General features: G+C 36.9%; 2 protein-coding genes across 3 annotated transcripts in view; both read right to left on the bottom strand.

The window, feature by feature from the left end:
• Positions 1 to 401: 401 nt before the first annotated feature.
• Positions 402 to 25,760, bottom strand: part of LOC121264381 (cysteine-rich receptor-like protein kinase 10) — a 29,510-nt gene continuing 4,151 nt past the window's right edge. Inside the window, exons 2-12 of one of the 2 annotated variants that reach the window (XM_041167532.1) lie at positions 24,820 to 24,824; positions 17,288 to 17,292; positions 12,529 to 12,534; positions 11,364 to 11,369; positions 5,956 to 5,960; positions 2,611 to 2,739; positions 2,168 to 2,289; positions 1,587 to 1,797; positions 1,237 to 1,474; positions 893 to 1,043; positions 402 to 782 (exon numbers count right to left, since the gene is read on the bottom strand). In XM_041167532.1, coding sequence (XP_041023466.1) covers positions 471 to 782; positions 893 to 1,043; positions 1,237 to 1,474; positions 1,587 to 1,797; positions 2,168 to 2,278 — 1,023 coding nt within the window. In that variant the 5' untranslated portion in view covers positions 2,279 to 2,289; positions 2,611 to 2,739; positions 5,956 to 5,960; ... (2 more) ...; positions 17,288 to 17,292; positions 24,820 to 24,824 and the 3' untranslated portion in view covers positions 402 to 470. Of the gene's footprint in view, positions 783 to 892; positions 1,044 to 1,236; positions 1,475 to 1,586; positions 1,798 to 2,167; positions 2,386 to 2,610; positions 2,740 to 5,955; positions 5,961 to 11,363; positions 11,370 to 12,528; positions 12,535 to 17,287; positions 17,293 to 24,819; positions 24,825 to 25,760 lie in introns of those variants that run through there. The other variant, XM_041167530.1, reaches the window with a different exon arrangement.
• Positions 2,771 to 3,986, bottom strand: LOC121264383 (cysteine-rich repeat secretory protein 38-like). The gene has a single exon (XM_041167536.1). It carries the CDS (start codon positions 3,882 to 3,884, stop codon positions 3,039 to 3,041), a length of 846 nt encoding a protein of 281 aa, XP_041023470.1. The 5' UTR covers positions 3,885 to 3,986; the 3' UTR covers positions 2,771 to 3,038.

Consider the following 25,760-nt stretch of genomic DNA (forward strand, 5'->3'; position numbering starts at 1 on the left):
GTGATAATAATTAAGCGAAATATATATCGTATATTATCCTATACATATATTAATGCTCGATTTGCAGTCTCACCATCAAATTATAAATTCGTTCGATCGATAGGTACTTAATTCCTTTTCTTCCCAAATCACAAAAGTACTGACAGCACTCCCTCCCTTAACAAAAACAATTGACATGGTGTTGTAACTTGAATAGGCATGCATGTATCATACTTGAGCAAATGCTCTTCAAATGTTACCTTGCGTCATTGTTTTCGTACTAGGAGATACATAAAAGGCTGTTAATTATTGGGTAATTTCAGAATATGAGCAAGTCTGTAGTCTCATCGATCCTATTGTAATCTCAGGCTTTCACGGTGATCAATATCTTGATCAGTGCGTGGTGTCTTTCTTGTACTAATGCTATGAAAATATAATAGCAAGTGAAATTTGCACAAAAACACGTACACCGTGACAACACCCACAAAACACTACCTAGGATCTAACTCTGTAATCGAAACCTCGTACTGACTCACCGGCCTGCAATCAGTGTCCAGTTTCATTGATGTGGCTAATGGAACCCCATTTTGCATAAAACTTGCGGGTTGTGTGGGCAAAGGGAGAGCAATGGAATTGCTATTAAGCATGAGAACAACTGAAGCCATGTCTAGTCTGTCGGCAACATTTGCTTGAACACACAGCAATCCAATGTGAATACATCGTATCATTTCGCTCAGTGGACCACTCCTCAATGTGAGATCTATGAGATTTGCAGCTGTCCCCTCTCTCCAGTTTTTCCAAGCCTGAAGATATACATTAATTCACGCATACATGTCAAAGGAAATAGTGAAGAATAGTGTTGATTTTCATTTTAACAAAGAACAGAGATCTAATAATTTATGTATTCACTCACATAGCTTAGAAGGTACTCTCTGTTCTCCCCTACACGGAAAGATGTAATTTTTTGACCACTTACAATCTCCAACATCAACACGCCAAAACTAAAGACATCTGACTTGACCGAGAATTGCCCAAGCATTGCATACTCTGGTGCCATATATCCACTGCATATCAATATTAATAAACTCAACTTCAATTTGAAGGCAGTAGAGCTTTGATTATTATTTTCAATTGATTTGATTTCCATCTCTTCATATGCCTTTCTTGATGCAAATAACCAACATAAATCAATCATATAGAAAATGCAAAATTGTAGTCATTAGCTCTAACCCTATTTGGATATGTTTATATACTTACTAGGTCCCCACAATTCTGTTTGTACTGCCTTCAGTCTGATCCAGTACACACATCCTTGCCATGCCAAAATCTGAAATCTTAGGATTCATTTCTATATCTAATAGAACGTTAGCAGCTTTGAGATCACGATGAATAATCCGAAGTCGAGAATCCTCATGAAGGTATAAAAGCCCTCGAGCAATGCCTTTTATAATTTTATATCGACTCTCCCAATCCAGATTTGCACTCTTCTTGGGATCTACATAAGCATGGAATCGTACGTACACAGTCAAATATTTAAAATTTATAACCTTTGAAGGAAATTAATGAAAATATCTTCATCCCAATGTAAACATAGAATGCAATGGTACCAAATATGTAGCGATCAAGGCTGCTGTTAGGTACGAACTCATACACAAGAAGTCGTTCATTCCCTTCCAAGCAAAATCCAAGGAGCCTTACTAGATTTCGGTGTTGGAGCTTGGCCAATAATACAACCTCATTCATGAATTCCAAATTTCCTTGTCCAGAGGTTCTCGATAGTCTTTTTACTGCTATCTCTTGTCCATTGGGAAGCTTACCCTGAATATGTGAGGGAACAAGGCACAAATAAAAGAATTCGAATCAATTTTCAGGAACTAAATACAATGGTTTGACATATTTTGACAAGAAAAAATCTACACAATTTCTTACTATTCACACAACCTCCGCACACCACACTTTTTTTAATTTTTATTATTTTTTTCTTTTATTAAATATTTAATATATAAATAATGAATAAAAGAATTGAATTAGTTTAAAAAGAATAAACTCAAAAACAATTTTTAAAAAAATATTAAAAATTTAAAAAATTTAAAAAAATATAATATAGAGAGGTTGGAGAGATTACCTAACATTACTCTTTTGACAATAGATGCTTGGTAATACTTTTTATACCGTACTGTTTTCATACCTTAGAAACGGGCCCAAATCCCCCTTTTCCAAGCTTATTTGCATCAGAAAAGTCGCTTGTGGCAGCTTTAATAACGTCGAGATCAAATTGCAGGGATTCCACGTTTCCCATTTCATCGATGGCTTCAGAAAAGGAACCACCGAGTCCATACATATTCGAATGATTTATTAATTTGCTCCATATGGAAAGCATACAACAAGGTATGGCATCTAATTTAATTTTTGGGTTCGTATGATCTCTAGTAACTACTAACAGAGAGTGGAACCATTTATAAGAAAAAAAACATTTTCTTTTTCCTAAAGCCCAGTGTACGCGTCATCCAAGTGCAAAAAGAAATTCATGAATTTTTGGAACTGTTATATAATATAGGAAAATAGACTTCAAAATCTCAAAAATAACGAGGAATACAAGATCATGTCAAGAACTATATATGTTGTACTTACTTTCAAAATGATCCTTGCGCTTCCTCACTCTTAAAAATAAATAAATAATACTGATGACCAGTATGATACCAACAAGAGTGGGCACAACGACGATGACAGTTCCAGTTGTAGTACTGTTTCTCTTAGTTCCTGCGAAAACTAAAAGCACGTTGTTTTTGAAAGGCAAGCCAACTACAAAACTTGAACAGTCAAATTTGTCTCACAAATCACAACTTATCACGTACAACGTAATATACAAATAACTTCGAAACAGAAACGAAAAGAGAACAGATACGACTGGACTCGATTGATAAGAATTTTGAAAGAAAATCACAGTTCGAATAAAAAGTATTAGCCAATCTACTCCGGAGGACATCACGCAACGTTCCGGCCAATTCCCGTGTCATACTTGTAAAGGATAGCATCTATGCTGAGCGCAATAAAAATAATTATGGTTTCATCGATATGGGATATATGAGGATTATTCTACCTTTTATGGGTGGAGGGGACTCAGGGGAGACTGGTTGCGAGGGTGGTGACGGTGTAGCAACAGATGTAAGGTCGAAGAAAGGGTATGTCTCAAACCTGAAATTACAGTTAGGTGTATATGCTCTCCCACCTGCCTGTCCAAGGCCAAAAAGTGGAATTTGTGCATAAATCAAATTTAAACAATCACGGCAGTCTTGCTCAGATAAATCGGGAGTGCACTGCGCAAGAACATATAATTTGCTCTTGTCGGGGGCGACTGAGGTCCTCGTCGCAAACTTGAGAGAAACACCTGATGCAGCATCACTTATCATGCCACTTAATAGGTTCTTAAGGACCACGCCATACCCTTTTACATCGGATACGTTCCTTGGGTTCCACATAAAGCTATTAGGAGCACTTTCCACAACGCCAAACATGGAGCGGTTTGAGAAGCGCAACGAGCAATTGTCGTACCACCCTATTGCCTCCATTTGATTGGGACAAAGTTGTGTGAGAACAGTTCTAGAATCATTGAGGCAACTACGGCAAACATCTGCCTTTACATCTCCTCTACAAAGTCCAATTCCATAAGCTTTGTCAGGTTCTTGTCCATGAGAATCAGTGCCAAACCCGTTGTCAGTACCAGTGTTAGAGGAGATAGAGGCGAGGACGTGGTCGAGGTTCGCCTTGTATTTACTCTTACTGGTATATTTACCAGTGTTGTCTGAACAGAAATAATATATGAAACTTGGCTGGGTTGTGGCCTGATAAACTAGTACAAAAATCAAGAACAGGAAGAAAAGTAGTCTTGAGGAAACCATTACCATGTCTGTTCGTCGTATGGATCGATTTCAGCCTTGAAAGTTTTATTGCAAACGATGAGATGGCTGGCTGAAAAGTAGCTTGTGTGGGTAAAGAAGATAAAAACATTTGCCATTAGAATAGGGGTCTTCTTGTTGAAGTCAATGAATCAGTAAGCAATTCGGCCAATTCCGCTGAGGTTTTGAACTTTTGGGCAGGAGGGTTCTAGTCTTTATCTTGCCCCACGATCCTACTCTTTCTACAACTTTCTATTTCCTTCGAGATTGAACAGTCCAAATGATAGTATAAACTTTAAAGAGTTAAATGACAATTTTAATTGAAGCAATTTCTAACCATTGGAAATGTGATGAATGCCTGGAAATTTAAAAAAAAAAATAGATAAATAACTAACTGAAGCTTTCTTTGGGCTTCAAGGGAGTGGGAATAATATTTTAACATACGCTTATAATTTTTTTAATTTATTAAAAATAATACTTAATTTTGCTAGAAATTACCATACATAAAATATATTAATAATATTTTAGTATGTATGGTAATATGACTTATTTTCTACCGTATTTAATTTATTGTATAAATCAATCAACATCAATTAGTATTATTGGTTTGCTGTAATTTCAACTTTTCTCTCTAGATTCATTCCCCTATAAATAAGAACATATGTTATGTATTCAAACAGAGTAATGATATACACAACATATTTTCATAACAATATTGTAAGATGATGGTTATTTTGTAAAATTTGTTACTTTTATTAGGTGTTTTAAAAAACTATTCCTCATTTAAAACATATTATTATAAAGTGTTGTGAAAAATATTGTCTGTAAATTATTTTCCATTCAAATGTAATTGATAATAGCAAATGTTAATGTCGTGTTTCGCGCGCCCTTAGGCTGGGTTCCAGCAACTCGGGTCTTCAGGCTTTCACCTATACACTTAAGTAAACACGAAGAATGAGGGACCTTGGTGGTGGCTGGAGAGTCTCCAATACTAAAGTCAGTATATCTCCTTAGTAATTTGTGCGAAAATTTAGAGGAATCAGATAGAGTTCTTCGTACATGGGGATCGACTTTTATACTAGGTTTTTTGTGGGAACGGCTCGTACCTAGTTTCAATGAGGCTATGTCATTTCCACTGTTCGTTTTATTAGAATCTTTTAATGCGGCGTGACTTATAGGTCAATGTCATTAATGCGGCCTAGAATCTGGAGACTAGCGCCATTAATGCGGCGTAGCTCCCTGACTCACTTTTCCCTGCAGACGCTCCCTGTTAAGCTTCTCCATGCCTGCTGTCAGGAGATCATGGGTTCTCCCTATTTTCCGCCTGCTTGCCTACGCAGGTTCTCCAGTCTAGGGTGTCACTGGGGAGCTATTAGGGCGGCGAGTCTCATTTGCCCCTACTATATGCTTTTCCCAAGCGTGGGTTGCTTCGTGAGTGGGTTTCTTTCATGGGCCGAGTACTTAGCAGAGGCCCACTGACTATTTTTAGAGGAGGGTCGTTGGCTCCGACCGGGCTCTCTGACTTACTTCCTAGTGGCCTATCGTGGGCCTATCTTGTGGGCCGATAAGGGGAAAAAATCTCTTACAATTACCCCGACAATTTTTATCGAATTGGTCTAATGGGAATTTTTTTTTGCCTTGGTCTTCGCATTACATACTTTTCCTAATGTTCCTGTTGTGGAGATCCTCCCCCTTAAAAACAGGCGGCCATTAACCTCTCGATTCTTCTACTTGTGAGGTCCGCGGCTCAAGATTATGCCCGTACAACTTTTTCGTTATTTAATGATGCCAGGCGACAATTCTCCTTCCGATTTTATTGGCACGTTTTCGAATGGTTGGGTTTTGCACTTGGTGGCATCCTTCCAGTTCTCTCATCGTTGATGGTGTCGGGTGGTTTCTTCTCTCCACGTCGCATCGCACAGTACGTGACGTGCGATGCATCCACGTCTTGCTAACTCTGTTGGGCACGTGCATTCCCATGAATTTGGGATGTTAAACGTCGCTGCCCCTTATTTAAATTTCTCCCTTGTCGTTGGGGCCCTCTTTTTGGCCTTTCTCCTTCATTCTTTTATGTTTTTACCCTTCCTGCTCTAGCAATTAGACTCCTCAGATTTGTCTTGAGGCACAATTTTTTTCCCACGTCGCATTTTGTTGCGCATTTCACAAAATTCAAGCCATTTCTATCCCTCATTCTGCCACATGGGAACGAAAGGGCAACCGTCACTTCCTCTTTATATATACACGGCTCAGCCCTCTTTCTCCCACCTTTTTCACATTCTTGTCTCTTCATGTTCTAGCCTTCTCGTTCCTTTTGCTTGACTCTTCGTCCTCTGTGTTACCTTTCTCAACTTCAACCTTTATGGCTCCCAGGAAGATCGTTTAACCCAAGATTCTAGGGGAGTTGGACCAGCCGGAGGTTTGCACTGCGGAGCAATTCTTCATGCCGCTCGAATGTCACCCCCGAGTTCTTTTCGTCGCTAGCTTCCACCTTCTATGTCCTTGAGAACGTGGTTTTTGAGGTTCCTGGACCTCATGAGGGGTTGTCAACGATGAGAGTTATGCTTCAAAGGTCGCCCTCTTCCCCAACATGTTATAAAGCGTGAGGGGAACATTTGTAGGTTTAAGGAGACGCACGCCCTCGTTTCTCTGGAGCCCCGTTATTGCAAGATCAATGATTGGATCATAAAGTTTTTCTTCATGATCGACCATGGGTGGGAGTTTCCGGTCAGGTAGGTGAATCACTGCGAATTTCTAGTTCGGGCCATATGGGGGTGGTCCTTGAGGACAAGGCAGTACAGCTGAAGGCCTTTCCTGAGGAGCTGCATCGTATTGCTCTGGTCAAAGAGTAGGTACAAAAACACCCGGTCAATACCCTCTCGGAGGCTTTCCTCAAGGATCTCACCATTTTTTACTACTGCACCATTCCCATGCAACCTAGAGTCACCCCAGCTCAGAAGCGTTCGAAAAGCCCTCCTCCCGCAGGCAAGGGGAAGAAAGTGTGGGCTAATAGCAGCCCAGTTTCCCCTCCTCGATTTCCTTTGGGGCAGCCTTCGGCATTAGTCGACGTGCAACGTCCTCCACCATTTGTGCTTCCTCCATAGCCGACACCACCTATCCATCCTTTGAGTCCACCAAGTAGCTAGGGAGGAAGAAACCCTAATGTCTCGGAGGTACTAGCCATCCCGAAGGCACCGGCAGCCCCTCCTCCCAAGGCTGGTTTGACCATCAAATCTGTAACGGTCGCGGTCCCCGCTACACTAGTCGTGCCAATGGTGGAGGGCAAACATGCTCTCAACGCACTTCTATGGAACTAGCTCCTTGTCGGTCAACACTAGTGGAGCCTCCTCCTAAGGTGAACATGGAGATGATCCCCTCCACCACATCTACAGCGCAATCTGCCATCGAAGATCAAGTCTTCGAGTGTGTGGATGAGGATTGCACAAGGGGTTCCAATCTAGGTGGGAAGGGGAGGTCTTCCTCTGAGCTCGTCCTCGCCCAGTCACCACTCGAAGGCCCTAGTCCTACCACCACCGCCGCCGTTGAGATCCTGGTTGCCTCAATTGAGGAGCCCATTGGGAGAACCTCGGGAGAGGAGGGGGTGGAGGGGCTTTCACCACTAGGAAATCAGCCATGATAGAGGCCGTCGAGGGGTGCTACCTACCAAGATGGACAGTGTAATGGTTCCAACTGGCTAGACCATGTCTCCGGAGAAGCCCTTCAGTGGTGTGGGGCTGGTCGGAATCGGGAGGCGTCTATTCCTGTTCACGTAAAGGCTTCCCAGAATAGGATATCTGCGAAGCTGCCATTATCGATAAGGATCCTATAAGTGGTGAAGTTGGCGACCAGCATAGTCACCAGTGCATCGTCGTGCTGATAGAGGACCCCCTCCTCGTCGTCCTCTCCAAAGGAAATGATTGGGGTCGTGTCATTCCTTCTGTACTTGGCAGGGCGGCACTTCGCCGAATACACCTATTGGTATCTCGCCCGCCTGGCGTGCACTTTCTGCCCGGATGGGGTTGCACCTCTGCCAGCAAAGCCTCCCACAATAGTTTGGATCTTCCCTAGCAGCACTACTCCTTGATGCGGTGCGGTGTGCAGGGGCAATCGCGCTAGGGTCCCTGCGCGACTACTCTCTACACACTTCTTGGCTGCATGACTACTTTCCCTTCTTGGCCTTCTGATCCTCTCCACACTTCTTTCCCATGACCTCCTTCTCCATTTCCTCTCCGGCCTTTAGGTGGGATAATAGGGTTGTTTGGGTTTTCATTTCACTTACCATTCTAATTGGGAGATCATAATGTCCATTTTTAACAATTTTTATTTGCATGGATGCATAGTAATAATTTAATTTATTAAATGAATAAATATAGCTAGCGACCCCTAGGCAAATATTGGCAGCTGACCGAAGTTTTGCTGCATACGAGATGGCACAAGTGGAACTAAACGAAAATACAGACTATGTTGAATGTTCGCAATTGTGATCACAACACGAGTGCCAATTGAAACTGGTGGACCGACCGATCGAAGATCAAACAAACTTTTCTTGCAGTCCAGAACAACGTGAGCACGTACGGAATGTTTGGGTTTTCATGTTAATTTTTATATATAGTTTAATGAGTGGCACTTCGTTTAAGCATCACTTGCATACGGAAACATCTGATATTCCGATCGATCGAACAATTAATACTTGCTATCTGTTTAATTGGAGTCATGAATAAATTATTATATATTGGGAATGGGCTTCTTTTTACTATTTCGAGTAGAAGCAAATTAATGCTGATTTGTTTATTCGCGGTATGCATGCATCAAGGTGTGTAGTTGGAATAGTTTTAGCATCATATATAAAGTTTCTTAATTTCTACATTGACGAGGAAAAGTAAGCAAGCTAAATAATAAGGAGAATAAGAAAAGTCAGCCAAAATAATAATCATATCTAGATACTAACCATAATTAATTAAGCAGGGACCTTATAATGTGGCTCCTAAGTCATAAGAGCACTCTCAATAGATGTTTCATAATACAATTTTCTTTAAAATATAAAGAAATTTGTTTAAAAATGACCTATAATGGATGTTGTATTTCATCTTCATTTTTTATTTTGCTATAGTGATCCCGCTACATCTAGAGGGAACTGTTCATCCATGTAAACAAAATTTAATACATTTCTCTCTCCTTCATCTGATTTTTCTCATCTCTTTAAAATCTTTTATCTTCATTTCAGACCCCACCTCTCTCTTTCCCACACTTTCATCTTTATTTAGCGTGAAAGAGTTGGGTCTCTCAAATAACAACTCTAGGCACATAATTTTGATCAAATAATGATTTTTAGCTTCTCGGTTCCTTTCAAATAACAATTTCGTATCTTCAAGTGAACTGACAAAATATCTTCTTTTTATTTTTTAAATTAATTTATATTTAGATTTAATTTATAAATTTGGATTAATTTAAAATAAAACATAATTATATGATATTGTATATGAGGAGATATTGTAAATATCAAAAGAAATAAAAATATCATTGGTAATTAGAGAAAATATTTGAAATGAATAAAAAATATTAAAAAGTATAATATTTAAATGATATGAAGAACAAATAGATAAGATGATATATGGTATATTGTAAAAGTCAGTATGTAAAATAGAAAAAATGAGTTTTGATAATATATTTTAAAGGATAAGATAAAGAATCTATTGGGAGTGCTCTAAGGGTAAGGGATGTTTGTAGGGTTGTAATCAAGCCGAGCCGAGCCGGTCTTTGGCTTGCCGAGTTCGGCTCGACTCAAAATACAGCTCGAGATTTTTTTTTATTCTTTGTTCGAGCTCAACTCAATAAGCTAAACTCTCAACTCGAGCTCGAGCTTGAGCTTGTCCCACAAACGAGTTTAAGTAGAGTCGAGTCGAGCTTGAGCTCGAATTGTTTATTTTTTTATTTTTTGAATAATATTTAATAATTAATAAAATAAATAAATAAATAAAATAAAAAAATCTAATATTGAATTTATACAACTAACAAGTAGAACGACTATTGAATTATAAAATTTTAAAAAATTTATAAATAATTAATATCTAACTAATAGATATGTATCGAAAATAACAATCTACATATATTATTAATACATACACTTAATATGATAGCATATATCTATTTCATATATGGTTCCTACATACTAGTATATGAAATTATTAAATTTTATCGACTAATTATTATACAAATTATAAAATATACCTATGAAGTATATTCACTATATAAACATAAGTAATTAGATTACACATTATATATTTAATTATAAAATGTATGCTTATATTATTAGTTAAAACATATATATATATATGTATGTATAGGTGTATGCATATATTTATCAATATATGAATGCATTTTAATCGAGTCGAGCTAACGAGTTAACTCGAGCATAAACGAGCGGGCCTTAACGAGCCTCAATCAAGTGGAGTTGAGTTTTGTCGGGTGTGTCATTTACAAATCGAGCGGATATTTACTTTCATGAACGAGCTTTTTTTTCACGAGTCGAGTTCGATTTGAGTTTAACCGAGCGAGTACCGAGTGGGCTATCGAACAGACTGGTTCATTTACAGCCCTATATGTTTGGAAATAATTATTCACATCTTATCTTATTCCATCCCATCTTATTTTTTATCTAAACATCACTAAAAAATAAACACTTTTAAAATAATTATTATAATGTTTTTAAAATAATCATTACAACTTTTAAACGAAAAATAATTCAATTTTTTAAGATATCAAAATAAAAATTATATTAAAAAATTATATTTTAATAATATTTTAATTTAATTATTTTTTTCAAATTTTAAAAAATACTTAATTTAAATTTCATTATTATTATTTCCAAATCATATTATTACCGTTCACAAAATTTTCGTTCAATTTTTTCCCAGTATCCCTTAGTTTGTGTATACTTTTCCAATGCGATTGCAGGGTGGATAGGACAATACCCATCCATGCGGCCACTCATTTATTTTAGGTTGACTGCGACGTCCACACAGAAGATATAAAACAAGAGCTCTGAATTTCCTCGAACTTTGCAAGTGGGAGGAAAATAATTCGTTTTCTGGATATTTATCGAATGGTTAGTTGAGTCCATAACAGGACCAAATTTCATTATTTCAATATTGTCTGACAGAATACTTCAAAGTTCCACCTTCATCAGGAACAAAAATCCCTTTCAAACTCATTAAAACAAGAGTCGGGCTACTCAGCGAGAGTAGCTCGCTCAATTGTACCGCTTGATCAAATGTGTATTTTTTTTTCATATTTGTTCAACATATTTAAATATTTTTAAAAATAAAAAATATACAAATACACTAAAACTCATTTTTTTAATCATTAAATAAAAAAAATTAAAACAATTAAATATACAAGAGGTCAAAATGAGAAGACAAATTAACATTTTTCTTAAAACAATATAATATTGATGGAACTAGGATCTTATTACGATAAAAAATGAGAAATTACGATCCACTTACAACATTCTTATTGGATTAGCTATAGTCCAACTTCAATTAAAATTTACCTAATATACTTTTTAAAACCTCACGTTAGATTGGACATTGATGTATAAATTTGACTATGAGTTATAGTAGCTCAACAAATATGTTTTATATTATTTCTCACTCGTCTTAAATTTGCGAGAAACAAAACTTTCTATTTTCTCTCCCGCGCGAAGCATGTTCTCATTCTCTGTCACTCCAGAAGTTTCTCCCCATTCTCTCTCTTACTCTCGAAATCCCCCACCCCGCATGAATATTTTCTCTCTCTCACTCTTGAAATCCCTATCCCCGTTCTCCCTCACTCCTGAAGCTACCCCTCCCCCTCACCAGCAAAAGCTTCTCCCCATTCTCTCTTTCACTCTCAAACCCTCACCCTCACCCCTAAAGCCCCTCATGAAACTCTCATCCTCACTCAAGTGAAGCCCTGTTGAAATCCATGCCCAAGCAAGCAGTCAACAACTGCTGCTCAGCTTCCCAACGCTCAACTGCATTTGCAGTTGCCAATTGAATGCAACAATTTAATGCATTCACACAGGTAGACGATACATCAGGCGCCTATAAATTGAAGCTCCATGCGAGAGTTTCAGACGAACCCAAGAAGAAGAGAAAAGAGAGAGAGCCCGGAGAGCTCTGAGAGAAAAGAAGAGAGTTGATTTGAGTAGAGTGTGATCCTCCTCCTCTGTAATATTTTCTTGTGTACCACTATTTATTAGTGAAGCTCTTTTCTGTGGATGTAAGTAGTTGCCAAACCACGTTAAATTCTTGGTGTCACTGAGTGCATGAGTGTACTCTTTTATTACCGCTTTTATCCATTTCGCTGTGTTGATTTCTCCAACAAGTGGTATCAGAGAGATTGTTGTGAGGAGTTTTTATAGAAAACTCGTTTTTAGTGCATTGCTCAGTTTCAACATTTGAGCATAACACTATGTTCGTCTCATCGAAACAAGAAAAGCGGTGAAAACCAGAGGCCAAACGGAGGCCGTACACGCCGTCTGAAGGTCGGAGAGTGAAGTTCACTCTCGACACGCGTCACACGCACCCAGGAGAGGACCGAGCGCGTTACCCCCACTCTCACCACATGCCGCACGCGCTCCAGAGAAGCCCTTGCGCGTGAAGTTCACGCACCTGACGCTGCTCTCACTCCAGAATCCGGGTGAGTTATACGCGCCCACGCGTTCCACACGCACCAGTGAGGTGTCTATGCGAGAAGAACACACTCCTATGCATTTTTTGTCGCGCCACGGGCTGCACGCGCAACAGAGTTCCTGTTGTGGTTCTTTTGCTCATTTCTTGTGCTATCTGAGTTCTATTTTGACGAAACAAGACTCGTTTCCAATAAAATCAGGCGTTCCAGACACAATGGTGTTGTCTGTTTTGCGATATACCACTTCGAAGATCCTATACTTGTATTTTGTATTTAGAATCAGTCTAAATCAATGAAGGATTCAGCATCAAGCGCCATGATAAAGCTGACCGCCTCAAACTACAGTCTTTGGAGACCTCAGATGGAGGATCTCTTGAACTGTAAAGATCTGTCTGACCCCTTGGAAGATGAAGTGAAGAAGCCAGATGAAGTTACTGATCAAGTGTGGAAAAAGATGCACAAGAAAACTATCGGTCAGATAAGGCAATGGATTGACCATAGTATTTTTCACCACGTGGCCCAGGAGACAGATGCATATAACCTCTGGAAAAAGTTAGAGGATATGTATCAAGTAAAGACTGCTCGAAACAAGGCCCTCTTGATGAGACGACTTGTTAACTTGAAGTTGAAGAGCGACACCTCTGTTACCGAGCACACTAGCGAGTTTCAAAACCTAGTTAACCAGCTTGGGTCTGTCAAATTGAATCTTGGCGACGAAGAACAAGCCCTATTACTTCTCAGTTCATTACCAGACAGTTGGAAGATGCTGGTGGTCTCCCTGATTAACTCCACTCCATATGGTAAACTTACCATGACGATGGTTAAGGATGCCTTGTTTAATGAGGAGGCCAGACGAAAGGAGAGAGCATGAATCAATCTCATGCGCTTGTCACCGAGAGTGGAGAAAGGCCTCAAGGTAACGATAGAGGGAGAAATTGAGGCAGGAATAGAGGGAAGTCTCAGCCACATGGAAGGTCCAGCAGTAGCAGGAACCAGCAAAAGGGTAACATGAAGTGTTACCATTGTGGCAAAGAAGGCCACATGAGGAAACACTGCCGCAAGTTTTTAAGAGAGCAAGGTCAAAGTAGTAAGTTGAAGAAAGAAGATGGTGAAACCCTTGTCACTCTTTCGGGAGATGTGGCAATACTCTCCACTAGTGACGAGACGTGTCTGCACGTTGCAAGCCATGATGTTGAGTGGGTGGTAGACACAGCAGCATCATACCATGCCACTTCTCATAATGAATTTTTCACTACGTACAAAGCAAGAGACTTTGGTACGGTAAGAATGGGGAACACCAGTTCCTCGAAGATCGTGGGAGTTGGCGAAGTGTAGATAAAAACTAACGTTGGTTGCACCATGGTGTTGAAAGATGTTCGACACATTCCTGACCTTCGGCTCAACCTGATTTCGGGAACATCCCTTGATCGACAGGGCTATGACAGCTACGTCAGCAATGGCACTTGGAAGTTGTCACAAGGTGCCATGGTTGCTGCCTGATGACATATTTGCGGTACGTTGTACAAAACCCATGTGAAGATTGGTTCTGATAGCCTCAATGCAGTGGAAGACGAGACATCACCAAATCTGTGGCACAAGAGACTAGGACACATGAGTGAGAAAGGGTTGGATACGCTTGTGAAGGAGGCACTCATCAAAGTTGCCCAAGGAACAGCGTTAAACCCTTGCGAGTACTATTTGTTTGGCACACAATGCAGAGTCTCGTTTAAATCCTCTACGAAGAGAAGATCAGAGTTGTTGAGTCTGGTACACTCTGATGTATGTGGTCCCATGGAAGAAGAGTCATTGGGAGGTAACAGATATTTCGTGACATTCAATGATGATGCTTCACGAAAGGTCTGGGTATATGTTTTGAAATCAAATGATCAGGTCTTCGAGCACTTCAAGAACTTCCACACCCTAGTGGAAAGAGAGACGGGAAAGAAGTTAAAGTGCCTGTGAACGGACAATGGAGGAGAATATATCTCCAAAAGGTTAGCTGCATACTGCGCTGATCGCAGTATTCGACATGAGAAGACGGTCTCATATACCCCTCAGTACAATGGCGTAGCCGAAAGAATGAACCGGATCATCATTGAAAGAACAAGATGCATGCTCAGTATGGCCAAGTTACCAAAGCCATTATGGGGTGAAGCTGTTCTTACTGCCTGTTACCTAATTAATAGATCACCTTCTGCACCACTGGAATTTGAAGTTCCTGAGATGGTTTGGTCTGGAAAAGATGTCTCTTACTCTCACCTGAGAGTGTTTGGGTGCAAAGCCTTTGCACACGTATCCAATGAGCTGAGACAGAAGCTCGATGTCAAGTCAACTCCATGCATCTTTGTTAGATATGGAGATGAAAAATTCAGATACAAATTATGGGATCCAGTGACAAAGAGAATTGTCAAAAGTAGGGACGTTGTGTTCCATGAAAACCAAAACATAGGAACTAAAGCTTCCTCAAAAGAGCTTAGTTCCTATACTCCAAATCCTGCACCATTACAGTTTACCAAAGATAATGAGGATATGCAGGATCGAGATCTAGAAGCAGAAGAAGAAGCTCAGGGTGTCGAGCAAGGGGAGCAAGAACCCTCTCCACCAGCAGCTGGTGTACCACCACAAGGGTTAGATGGTGATGAACCTCCTTTGGTTGATGAAACTCAACCAAGAAGATCGGCAAGAGGCCTCCTATTGATTCCATCGATGAGATATCCGAAATCAGACTATATTCTGCTTACTGATAAGGAGGAGCCAAAAAGCTTCAAGAAAGTTCAAACTCATGCTAATAGAAGCCTATGGGTGCAGGCAATGCAAGAAGAGATGAGTTCTTTGCAAAAAAATCATACCTATGAGTTGGTGAAACTTCTTAAAGGAAAGAAAGCCCTAAAGAACAAATGGGTGTTCAAGCTGAAGAAAGATAGCCAAGGAAAGCTGATAAAACATAAGGCCAGATTGGTTGTCAAAGGATTCCAGCAGAAGAAGGGAATCGACTTTGACGAGATATTTTCCCCAATGGTGAAAATGATGTCAATCCAAGTCATACTTGGATTGGTAGCCAGCTTGAATTTGGAACTCGAACAGATGGATGTGAAGACAGCCTTTCTCCATGGAGATTTAGAGGAGGAGATCTATATGTAGCAACCAGAAGGATTTGAAGCTCTAGGGAAAAATCACTTAGTCTGTAAGCTAAAGAAGATTCTATGGCCTCAAGCAAGCGCCGAGGCAATGGTACAAGAAGTTCGACTCATTCATGATGAGTCATGGTTACAAGAGACTTGTTGCAGATCAGTGTGTCTATGTTCGAAGGTTCCAGGATGACAAGTTTGTCATACTCCTTCTTTACGTTGATGATATGTTAATAGTTGGTGAGGATAGGTCCATGATTAACAAACTAAAGAAGAAACTATCCAAATCCTTTGACATGAAGGACTTAGGCCCAGCACAGCAAATTTTATGCATGAAGATTGTTCGTGATAGGAAAGCCAAAAGGGTGTGGCTATCACAACAAAAATATATTGAACGGGTCATCAGACATTTCAACATGGGAGATGCTAAGCCAAGCAATACTCCACTTGCTAACCATTTCAAGTTGAGCGAGAGCTCGTGTCCTTCTTCAACGAAAGAGATTGAAGAAATGGAAGCAGTCCCCTACTCTTCAGCAGTAGGAAGCCTGATGTATGCAATGGTTTGTACCAGACCAGATATTGCTCATGTTGTAGGCATGGTGAACAAATTCCTTTCAAATTCAGGAAATGATCATTAGGAAGCAGTCAAGTGGATTCTCAAGTACCTGAAAGGTACATCAAAGATGTACTTGTGTTTTGGGGGAGCTAAACCAGCTTTAGAAAGTTATACAGATTTAGATATGGCAAGAGATCTGGATAACAAGAAATCTACTTCGGGATTTCTCTTCACCTTTGCAGGAGGAGCTGTCTCTTGGCAGTCTAAATTGCAGAAGTGTGTTGCTTTATCTACAACAGAGGCAGAGTACATTGCCGCAGCGGAAGTTGGGAAAGAGATGTTGTGGATGAAACGTTTTCTCCAAGAACTAGGGGTTAGTCAAGAAGACTACAAGGTACATTATGATAGTCAAAGTGCTCTAGACTTGAGCAAGAACTCAATGTACCATTCCTGCACCAAGCATATTGCCATCCACTATCATTAGATACGCGAAGCGATAGAACAACAGCTGTTGAAGCTTGTGAAGATCCATACGAAAGAGAATCCAGCGGACATGCTGACGAAGGTGGTTACAAATGAGAAGCTTGAGCTATGCAGAGACATAGCTGGGATGGATAGCATCTAGGTAAATGGGCATGGAGGGGGAGAATTATTGAAATCCATGCCCAAGCAAGCAGTCATCAACTGCTGCTCGGCTGCCCAACGCTCAACTGCATTTGCAGTTGCCAATTGAATGCAACAATTTAATGCATTCACACAGGTAGACGATACATCAGGCGCCTATAAATTGAAGCTCCATGAGAGAGCTTCAGACACACCCAAGAAGAAGAGAAAAGAGAGAAAGTCTGGAGAGCTTTGAGAGAAAAGAAGAGAGTTGAGTTGAGTAAAGTGTGATCCTCCTCCTCTGTAATATTTTCTTGTATACCACTATTTATTAGTGAAGCTCTTTTCTGTGGATGTAGACACTTGCCGAACCACGTTAAATTCTTGGTGTCACTGAGTGCATGAACGTACTCTTTTATTACCACTTTTATCCCTTCCGCTGTGTTGATTTCCCCAACAAGCCCTTCCCGAAAACTCTCAACACCCGTGAAGCCCCTACCAAACCATTCCCCTCTCCCTCTACCACTGAGCCCGGTGAAGCCTCTCCTCCTTGACAACAGTTCTCTCTCTCAACAACAACTTGCTTGTTAACTATTCATTGTACTTTATCTCTTCTACTAGCTGTCCCATTAGTTCTTTCATCTTTTGCTCCTATTCGTTGCATATTAGCATGGTTATTATTGTGATTTGTAAAATTTCTTGCTTATTTTCTTGGTTATTAGCATGGTTATTTTTGTGATATGTGATTTGATGGAGATGGGCATGCTTATTTCGTTTACCCCAGTAGCAAAGGCCTTGGAAGTTTCTTATTTTCTCACGGGTGTTACAGTGTGATACTGTTAGAAATAGGGTAGCATAATGACCATTATCCAAGAACATACCAAGCACACTTAAGTTATGAGTTTTCTTTTCTTCTTCCTTTTTTTTAATCTATGAAAGTTTCTTCTTTTTTTTCTCATGAGTGTTGTAGTGATATGGCAGATTTGGAGGTGAGATGAGAATTTTGTGTTTTATTTTAGTGTTTAAAATATTATATTTTAGTATTATTATTATGTTAGAATTTGAAAATTTTGAATTGTTTATTATATTTTGTATAGAAATTTGAAAAATTGTAATGATGAGATAAGAATTTTGTGTCTCATTCTACCCCCAAACCTGCCTTGAACCCGAGCTGATGAAATAGGATTTGTACCCAACCCGACCCAAGCATCTTCATAATGAGGCAAAAACCCGATCTGAACCGATCCATCAAAACAAAATCGGGTTGAACCTGTATGACCCGACTTGGTAAAAAAAAATGGAAATGCTGAACTCTTTCTTCTTCATCAGGTCCAACCAATGATGCTCCTCTTACGAGAACTATTTCCGCCTCCCGAAGCTTCGGAAGCTATGAAATTCCGAAGAGTTTCCGAGTTGGAAAAAGAATCTATTTTTGAAACTGGCCTTGCAGGCTTTAGAGATTTCGTTCCAGTTCGTCTCGACGTTCTTGTCGGATCCGAGGCTGTATAAGAACCAGTGCAAGTGGAGGCGGAGGCTCGAGTCGATCCAACGTCTCAGATAGAGATCATTGCCAATCTCTGCGAGGATGACGAACAAATTGCCAATCTCTGCGAGGATGACGAACAAGACGGTGCGACACATGGAACAACTCCTATCGTCGATCTCAGGTCTTCAAATGGCATCTTGGCTGGCGATGGGAGCTACGCTGAGGTGTGGAAGATTCCAGGTGAGACAACGGTGGTGAGCCGCACCAACGAGGTCGACTTGCTTCCTCAACTTGCCACGTGGCATAAATCAAAGCGCATCGCACAGAACATCCTCCTCCAGATTATGCTTTTATTCTCACATCCGTATTTTTCTCTTTCGCTTTCCTAGCAGAGCAGAAAGTTTAGAAAAAGAGTGATCGGATTATATTTGATCCTGGGATTCATTTGAAGTCATTAAAAATGTAGAATTTTAAGAGAGGTAGAGATGTTGTCCTAAAGAAATTTTGGGATTTTTTTTTTTTCATTTACCGAAAGAAAGTTCGGGATGTTATTTACAGTGTTAGAGTCACACTGCCAAGCAGGGTGAGTTCTGTGTTTTTATGTGTTTTAGGCCCTAGGAATGGAAAGTCCCTACGCCCAAGGCAAATATGAAACCTTTCAAAAAAGGTGATTCTAATCACGTAGTTGCAAGAGAAATCACTGTCATTGCCCCATGGATCGCCATCCCTGTTTTGCCCCACCACTTTGTTATTTTATGGTTGATGTTGTATAAAGTTTGAGTGGGGTTTCTGACTTTGTACAATGTTATTTCGTCGAAAAATGGACTCACAAATTTATGAAGATCCATTTTACACCACGCTCTTGCAAAGTCGTGGACAAGGTATTAACAATCCCCTATGGCTAGTGTCTTGCATGATAATATTGAGGTCGGGGTCGAAGTGACACAACCTGAAGGAGAAGTAAGCGCACCCGACTAAGAATTCCAACGGGGTGTGTCCTTCACAATAGAGGAAGACAACCTCCTTGCGTTAGGGTGGCTCCACATTAGCATAGACGCTATCAGGAGGACTGACCAAAAGTCGATACAAATGTGGATAAGAATTCATGATTACTTCAATACTTTTAAAAAACTTAACTGGCCTAAACATTCTGTAGTCTTGTTGACTAATCGATGGTCAACTATCCAAAAATTCACAAACAAGTTTTGTGGTTGTTTGGCCCAAGTTGAATCAATACATCTCAGTAGTACCAATGAACAAGGTATGGTTCTAATTATTATAAATTTTTATTGAACTACATATTTATATTTTTATGATTGTTGTTTAGATTGAGAAGGCAAAGATAATGTACCAATCGACACAAAAAGCTGTCTTTATTTTGGACCATTGTTGGAACCTATTGAGGCACCAACCAAAATGGCATGTACATATGGATAATTTGTCAACAAGAAGAAATGGAGGTTGCTTTACCATTCCAACTGCCAATGTCGGGGATGACAACATTTGTGAGAGCATCTCTATCAATGTGGAGAGACCACTAGACAAAAAAGCTGAAAAAGGAAACACAAAGAATCTTCACCTACTGATTTTGATGATGTGTTAAGTCACATGGAAAGTGATAAGAAAATAATGATGATTAAGCGACGGGAAGCAATTAGCGGGCTAAGAGGGATAGGTTTGAATTGATACACCTTACGAAAATGAGGATGAAGATGGAAATCATGAGTTTGGATGATGATAACATGAATGCGAGGCAGCGAGAATACTTCAGGTCGCTTCAAATGAAAATCATTGAGAAACATAAGAATAGATCACCATATCAATGTTAATATATTTGGTGTTTGTTTTTGTAAGTTGTAGTGGCTAGGATAACTTGCTGTTTTAATCCATATATTTTGTTTTGCTGTTTTGATAAACTTTTGATGGCTGGACAGATTTTGCAGTGGTTGGACAAACATATCCCCTTTTGATGGATAGATTATGTAATGGCTTGACAAATGTACGAACTTTTGATGGCTGGACATATTAAGAGTGCAAGTCTTAGGGCTCATTTGTTTTTAGAGATGAGATGAAATGAGTTGAGATTAAAGTTAAAAAGTTGAATAAAATATTGTTAGAATATATTTTTTAATATTATTTTTATTTTGGGATTTGAAAAAGTTGAATTGTTTATTTTATTTTGTGTGGGGATTTAGGAAAATTGTAATGATGAGGTGAGATGAGATGTTTCCTGAAAACAAACGAGGCCTTAATGATTTGTTGTTGAGAAATTATAAAAATGATGTGACTGAACAGATCATCAAAATGATTTGGTGTTGAGAAATTATGCAAGTCTTAATGTTTTGTATTTGAATATGAAGTTAATTTAGGTTGTTGGATGAAGTTTATGTATTTTGATATATATATATATATATATATATATATATATATTGTTGGAAATTATGAAAATGAAAATAATTTTTTTAAAAAAATAATTATATAATGCATTAAAAAAGTTGATACAAAATTTAAAAAAATATTATTATTTTATTGTGCCAAAAATGTATTTATCCTTGTTATATATATAGATATATATCAAAAGTAAGTTTATATTAATAACTTAATATTAATGTTTATGTCTAATATTAAAATTTTATGTTATATTAATTTTATATTATAAGATTAAAGTTTATATGTTATATCAAATGCTATATTAAAAACTATAAGATTAATTTTATGTTATATCACATGCTATATTAATTTTAAGTTATAAGATTAATAGACTTGAATAATAAATATAGAATTTCATGTTATATTAATTTCCAATTTAGCATATAATATATATAATATAATATAAAAAGTTATAAATATATATACTGATCCAGTTCGGTTTAAACTGGTTTTCAAAATATGAAAACTTATACTGCACTATTTTTTACCGGTTTCGATTCTTAAGAACCGGTATCGCACCAGACCGCTTACAAAGGTTCATTCCGGTCCAGTCCAATTCAACCGATTTTTCAATTTTTTTTCACCCTTATTGCAATATACGACCTACGAGGATCTTCTTTTGTTTTCTTGAGAAATGCTAAATAAATAGATGGTTTGACGAGTGATTTTTTTACAATTAAGAAAGTAATTATTAGTGAATTTATGTATTTTTTAAGAAATATTTAAATGTGGATAAGAATTCATGATTACTTCAATACTTTTAAAAAACTTAACTGGCCTAAATATTCTGTAGTCTTGTTGACTAATCGATGGTCAACTATCCAAAAATTCACAAACAAATTTTGTGGTTGTTTGGCCCAAGTTGAATCAATACATCTCAATAGTACCAATGAACAAGGTATGGTTCTAATTATTATAAATTTTTATTGAACTACATATTTATATTTTTATGATTGTTGTTTAGATTGAGAAGGCAAAGATAATGTACCAATCGACACAAAATGCTGTCTTTATTTTGGACCATTGTTGGAACCTATTGAGACACCAACCAAAATGGCATGTACATATGGATAATTTGTCAACAAGAAGAAATGGAGGTTGATTTACCATTCCAACTGCCAATGTCGGGGATGACAATATTTGTAAGAGCATCTCTATCAATGCGGAGAGACCACTAGACAAAAAAGCTGAAAAAGGAAACACAAAGAATCTTCACCTACTGATTTTGATGATGTGTTAAGTCACATGGAAAGTGATAAGAAAATAATGATGATTAAGCGACGGGAAGCAATTAGCGGGCTAAGAGGGATAGGTTTGAATTGATACACCTTACGAAAATGAGGATGAAGATGGAAATCATGAGTTTGGATGATGATAACATGAATGCGAGGCAGCGAGAATACTTCAGGTCACTTCAAATGAAAATCATTGAGAAACATAAGAATAGATCACCATATCAATGTTAATATATTTGGTGTTTGTGTTTGTAAGTTGTAGTGGCTAGGATAACTTGCTGTTTTAATCCATATATTTTGTTTTGCTGTTTTGATAAACTTTTGATGGCTGGACAGATTTTGCAGTGGTTGGACAAACATATCCCCTTTTGATGGATAGATTATTTAATGGCTTGACAAATGTATGAACTTTTGATGGCTGGACATATTAAGAGTGCAAGTCTTAGGGCTCATTTGTTTTTAGAGATGAGATGAAATGAGTTGAGATTAAAGTTAAAAAGTTGAATAAAATATTGTTAGAATATATTTTTTAATATTATTTTTATTTTGGGATTTGAAAAAGTTGAATTGTTTATTTTATTTTGTGTGGGGATTTGGGAAAGTTGTAATGATGAGGTGAGATGAGATGAGATGAGATGAGATGAGATGTTTCCTGAAAACAAACGAGGCCTTAATGATTTGTTGTTGAGAAATTATAAAAATGATGTGACTGAACAGATCATCAAAATGATTTGGTGTTGAGAAATTATGCAAGTCTTAATGTTTTGTATTTGAATATGAAGTTAATTTAGGTTGTTGGATGAAGTTTATGTATTTTGATATATATATATATATATATATATATATATATATATATATTGTTGGAAATTATGAAAATGAAAATAATTTTTTTAAAAAAATAATTATATAATGCATTAAAAAAGTTGATACAAAATTTAAAAAAATATTATTATTTTATTGTGCCAAAAATGTATTTATCCTTGTTATATATATAGATATATATCAAAAGTAAGTTTATATTAATAACTTAATATTAATGTTTATGTCTAATATTAAAATTTTATGTTATATTAATTTTATATTATAAGATTAAAGTTTATATGTTATATCAAATGCTATATTAAAAACTATAAGATTAATTTTATGTTATATCACATGCTATATTAATTTTAAGTTATAAGATTAATAGACTTGAATAATAAATATAGAATTTCATGTTATATTAATTTCCAATTTAGCATATAATATATATAATATAATATAAAAAGTTATAAATATATATACTGATCCAGTTCGGTTTAAACTGGTTTTCAAAATATGAAAACTTATACTGCACTATTTTTTACCGGTTTCGATTCTTAAGAACCGGTATCGCACCAGACCGCTTACAAAGGTTCATTCCGGTCCAGTCCAATTCAACCGATTTTTCAATTTTTTTCTCCCTTATTGCTATATACGACCTACGGATCTTCTTTCGTTTTCTTGAGAAATGCTAAATAAATAGATGGTTTGACGAGTGATTTTTTTACGATTAAGAAAGTAATTATTAATGAATTTATGTATTTTTTAAGAAATATTTAAATATTTTAAAAATTTTGTAAAAGAAACAAAATAAAAGCAAATTACTATTGTCGGTCTAACAATCGGTATCTGTGATCGGTACCGGTAGCATGACTTTTTTTTTAAGTATTTATTGACATTTATTTTTCGAAAAAATAAGTATATTCTAATTTTATTTTCTGAAGAGCCCACCTAATCTTCTACGTAGAGATCAAATCACAAAACGTACTTGACCTGCTTCAGCCGCTCGGGTTGACTTGGGTTAAGCAGACCCTTCTTTATAGAGCATCGATTAACTAAAAATTAAATTTATTAAATATTTAATTATTAGAAAGTAAAATATATTCATAATAAATTAATTAAATTCTAAAATTATAATAACTTTTAAATTTTTTTTTAAATTTAAAAATTACTGTATATATATCAAATATATATTTTATTAATTATTTATCTCTCTTTTTTTCTATTACATATTTTATCATAATTAATATATTAATTGAATTAGTGATATATTAATTTAATAAGAATATAATTATTAATTAATATATAATAGATAAAATAGTAAAATATGATCAAATTAAAAAAATTTATAATTAAAAAAATTAAATATTTTTGAAATTATTAGTTATTCATTATTATATAATAAATAAATAGATAATATAATCTAGAAATTTGATGTGAATAATTAAAACTAAATTCATCTTATATTATTGTATTATTATATAATAAAAAAAATAACTATTCCAATATAAAAATTTATATAAATAAAATAATCAAAAATTAAATTTCTCTTATATTAAAATATCATTTAGTTTTGATTAATCAGTGAGAGTGCTGCAAATGCTTTGCGTCTTCACCAACTACAAAGAATCAGGTAAATTTCAGTTAAAATTATATGTTTTATTTTTTGTTTTTGTCATTCGAAATATAACTCTACATTAAATTATTTATCTATTAATTAAAATATAATAAAATATTTATTTTTAATAATAATATTTAAAATCTTTTTCATATTTTACGATTATTCTAACCATATGTTAATTTTGCAATTATAGTAACCATGCTAAATTTCATGGCATGATCCTGCATCAGTTCAGTTCAAGTTGTTTTCGCAATTATAATAATATTTCTTGCAGTTGGAAGGAGTTTTTGGGAATAAAATAATTCCTTTTGGTCTGTGAGCAATGTCCGCCAAACTAGACTTTTCGAGAAACTGTGGCTCGACTGTCCACAGAGAAAATATAGTTTCCATCTGGATGGTGCTACGTCCACCGGGAGCCGGAGCTGGGAGCTACCGTGGGGTATAATTCATCTTATTTTTTATTATTTTTTTTATATATATTTTTTATACTTTTAAATTTTTTTTAAATAAAAAAATTATAATATTTATAAAAAATATTTTTTTAATTATTATATAATAAAAAATTAAAAATTTTAACAGTAACACTGAACTGTAAAAATCAATAATAAGATAACATTTTCCTGTTGCCACTAGTTATTTTGATGTGTTTTCTTTTTATATGTATTTTTTTAATACTTTTAAATATATATTTTAAAAAAAAATCATAATATTATTAAAAAATTCTTCCTTCATCACGAACTAAAAACAAAAAAAAAAACAAAAACACGCTTGGCATTTTCCTTCCTTCCACAAGAAATAAGTCGTCCGTGTTTATATCTATCTTTTTCCTACTTAATTACACACACCTAGTACTTCAAATCTTGCACAATTTGAAAGTGGAAGAGACTCCATTCATCAAAATGCTTCCCTTCAATCCTTTCTCTGTTCCTGTCGTTTTACTTCTGCTGCTTGGCTTCCTCAGCCTGACCGCTCATGCAGCCGACCCAGTTCCCCTCTACCATTTCTGTCAAAACACTACTTTCAGCCCCAGTAGCAACTACCTATCCAGTCTTAACTCCCTCCTCTCTTCTCTATCCTCCTACGCCGCCTACAACAACCAATTCTACAGGGTCGAATCCTCCATCCATCCCCCTTTCTCTAACACTTCCAGCAAAATTCAAATTTCCATTAATCCCATCCACATCCTCTACAACTGCCGTGGTGACGTCACTTCCGAAATGTGCAGAGCATGCGTGGCTGCCGCGGCCAAGGAGCTTGTCAGTAAGTGTTCCAAGGAAAGGGCTGCTGTCATTTGGTACGACGAGTGCATGATTCACTACTCCAACGAGTCTATCTTCTCCACCGTGGCCTTAAGGCCC

This window comes from Juglans microcarpa x Juglans regia, chromosome 5D, assembly GCF_004785595.1.
Source record: "Juglans microcarpa x Juglans regia isolate MS1-56 chromosome 5D, Jm3101_v1.0, whole genome shotgun sequence".
NCBI classification, from domain to species: domain Eukaryota; kingdom Viridiplantae; phylum Streptophyta; class Magnoliopsida; order Fagales; family Juglandaceae; genus Juglans; species Juglans microcarpa x Juglans regia.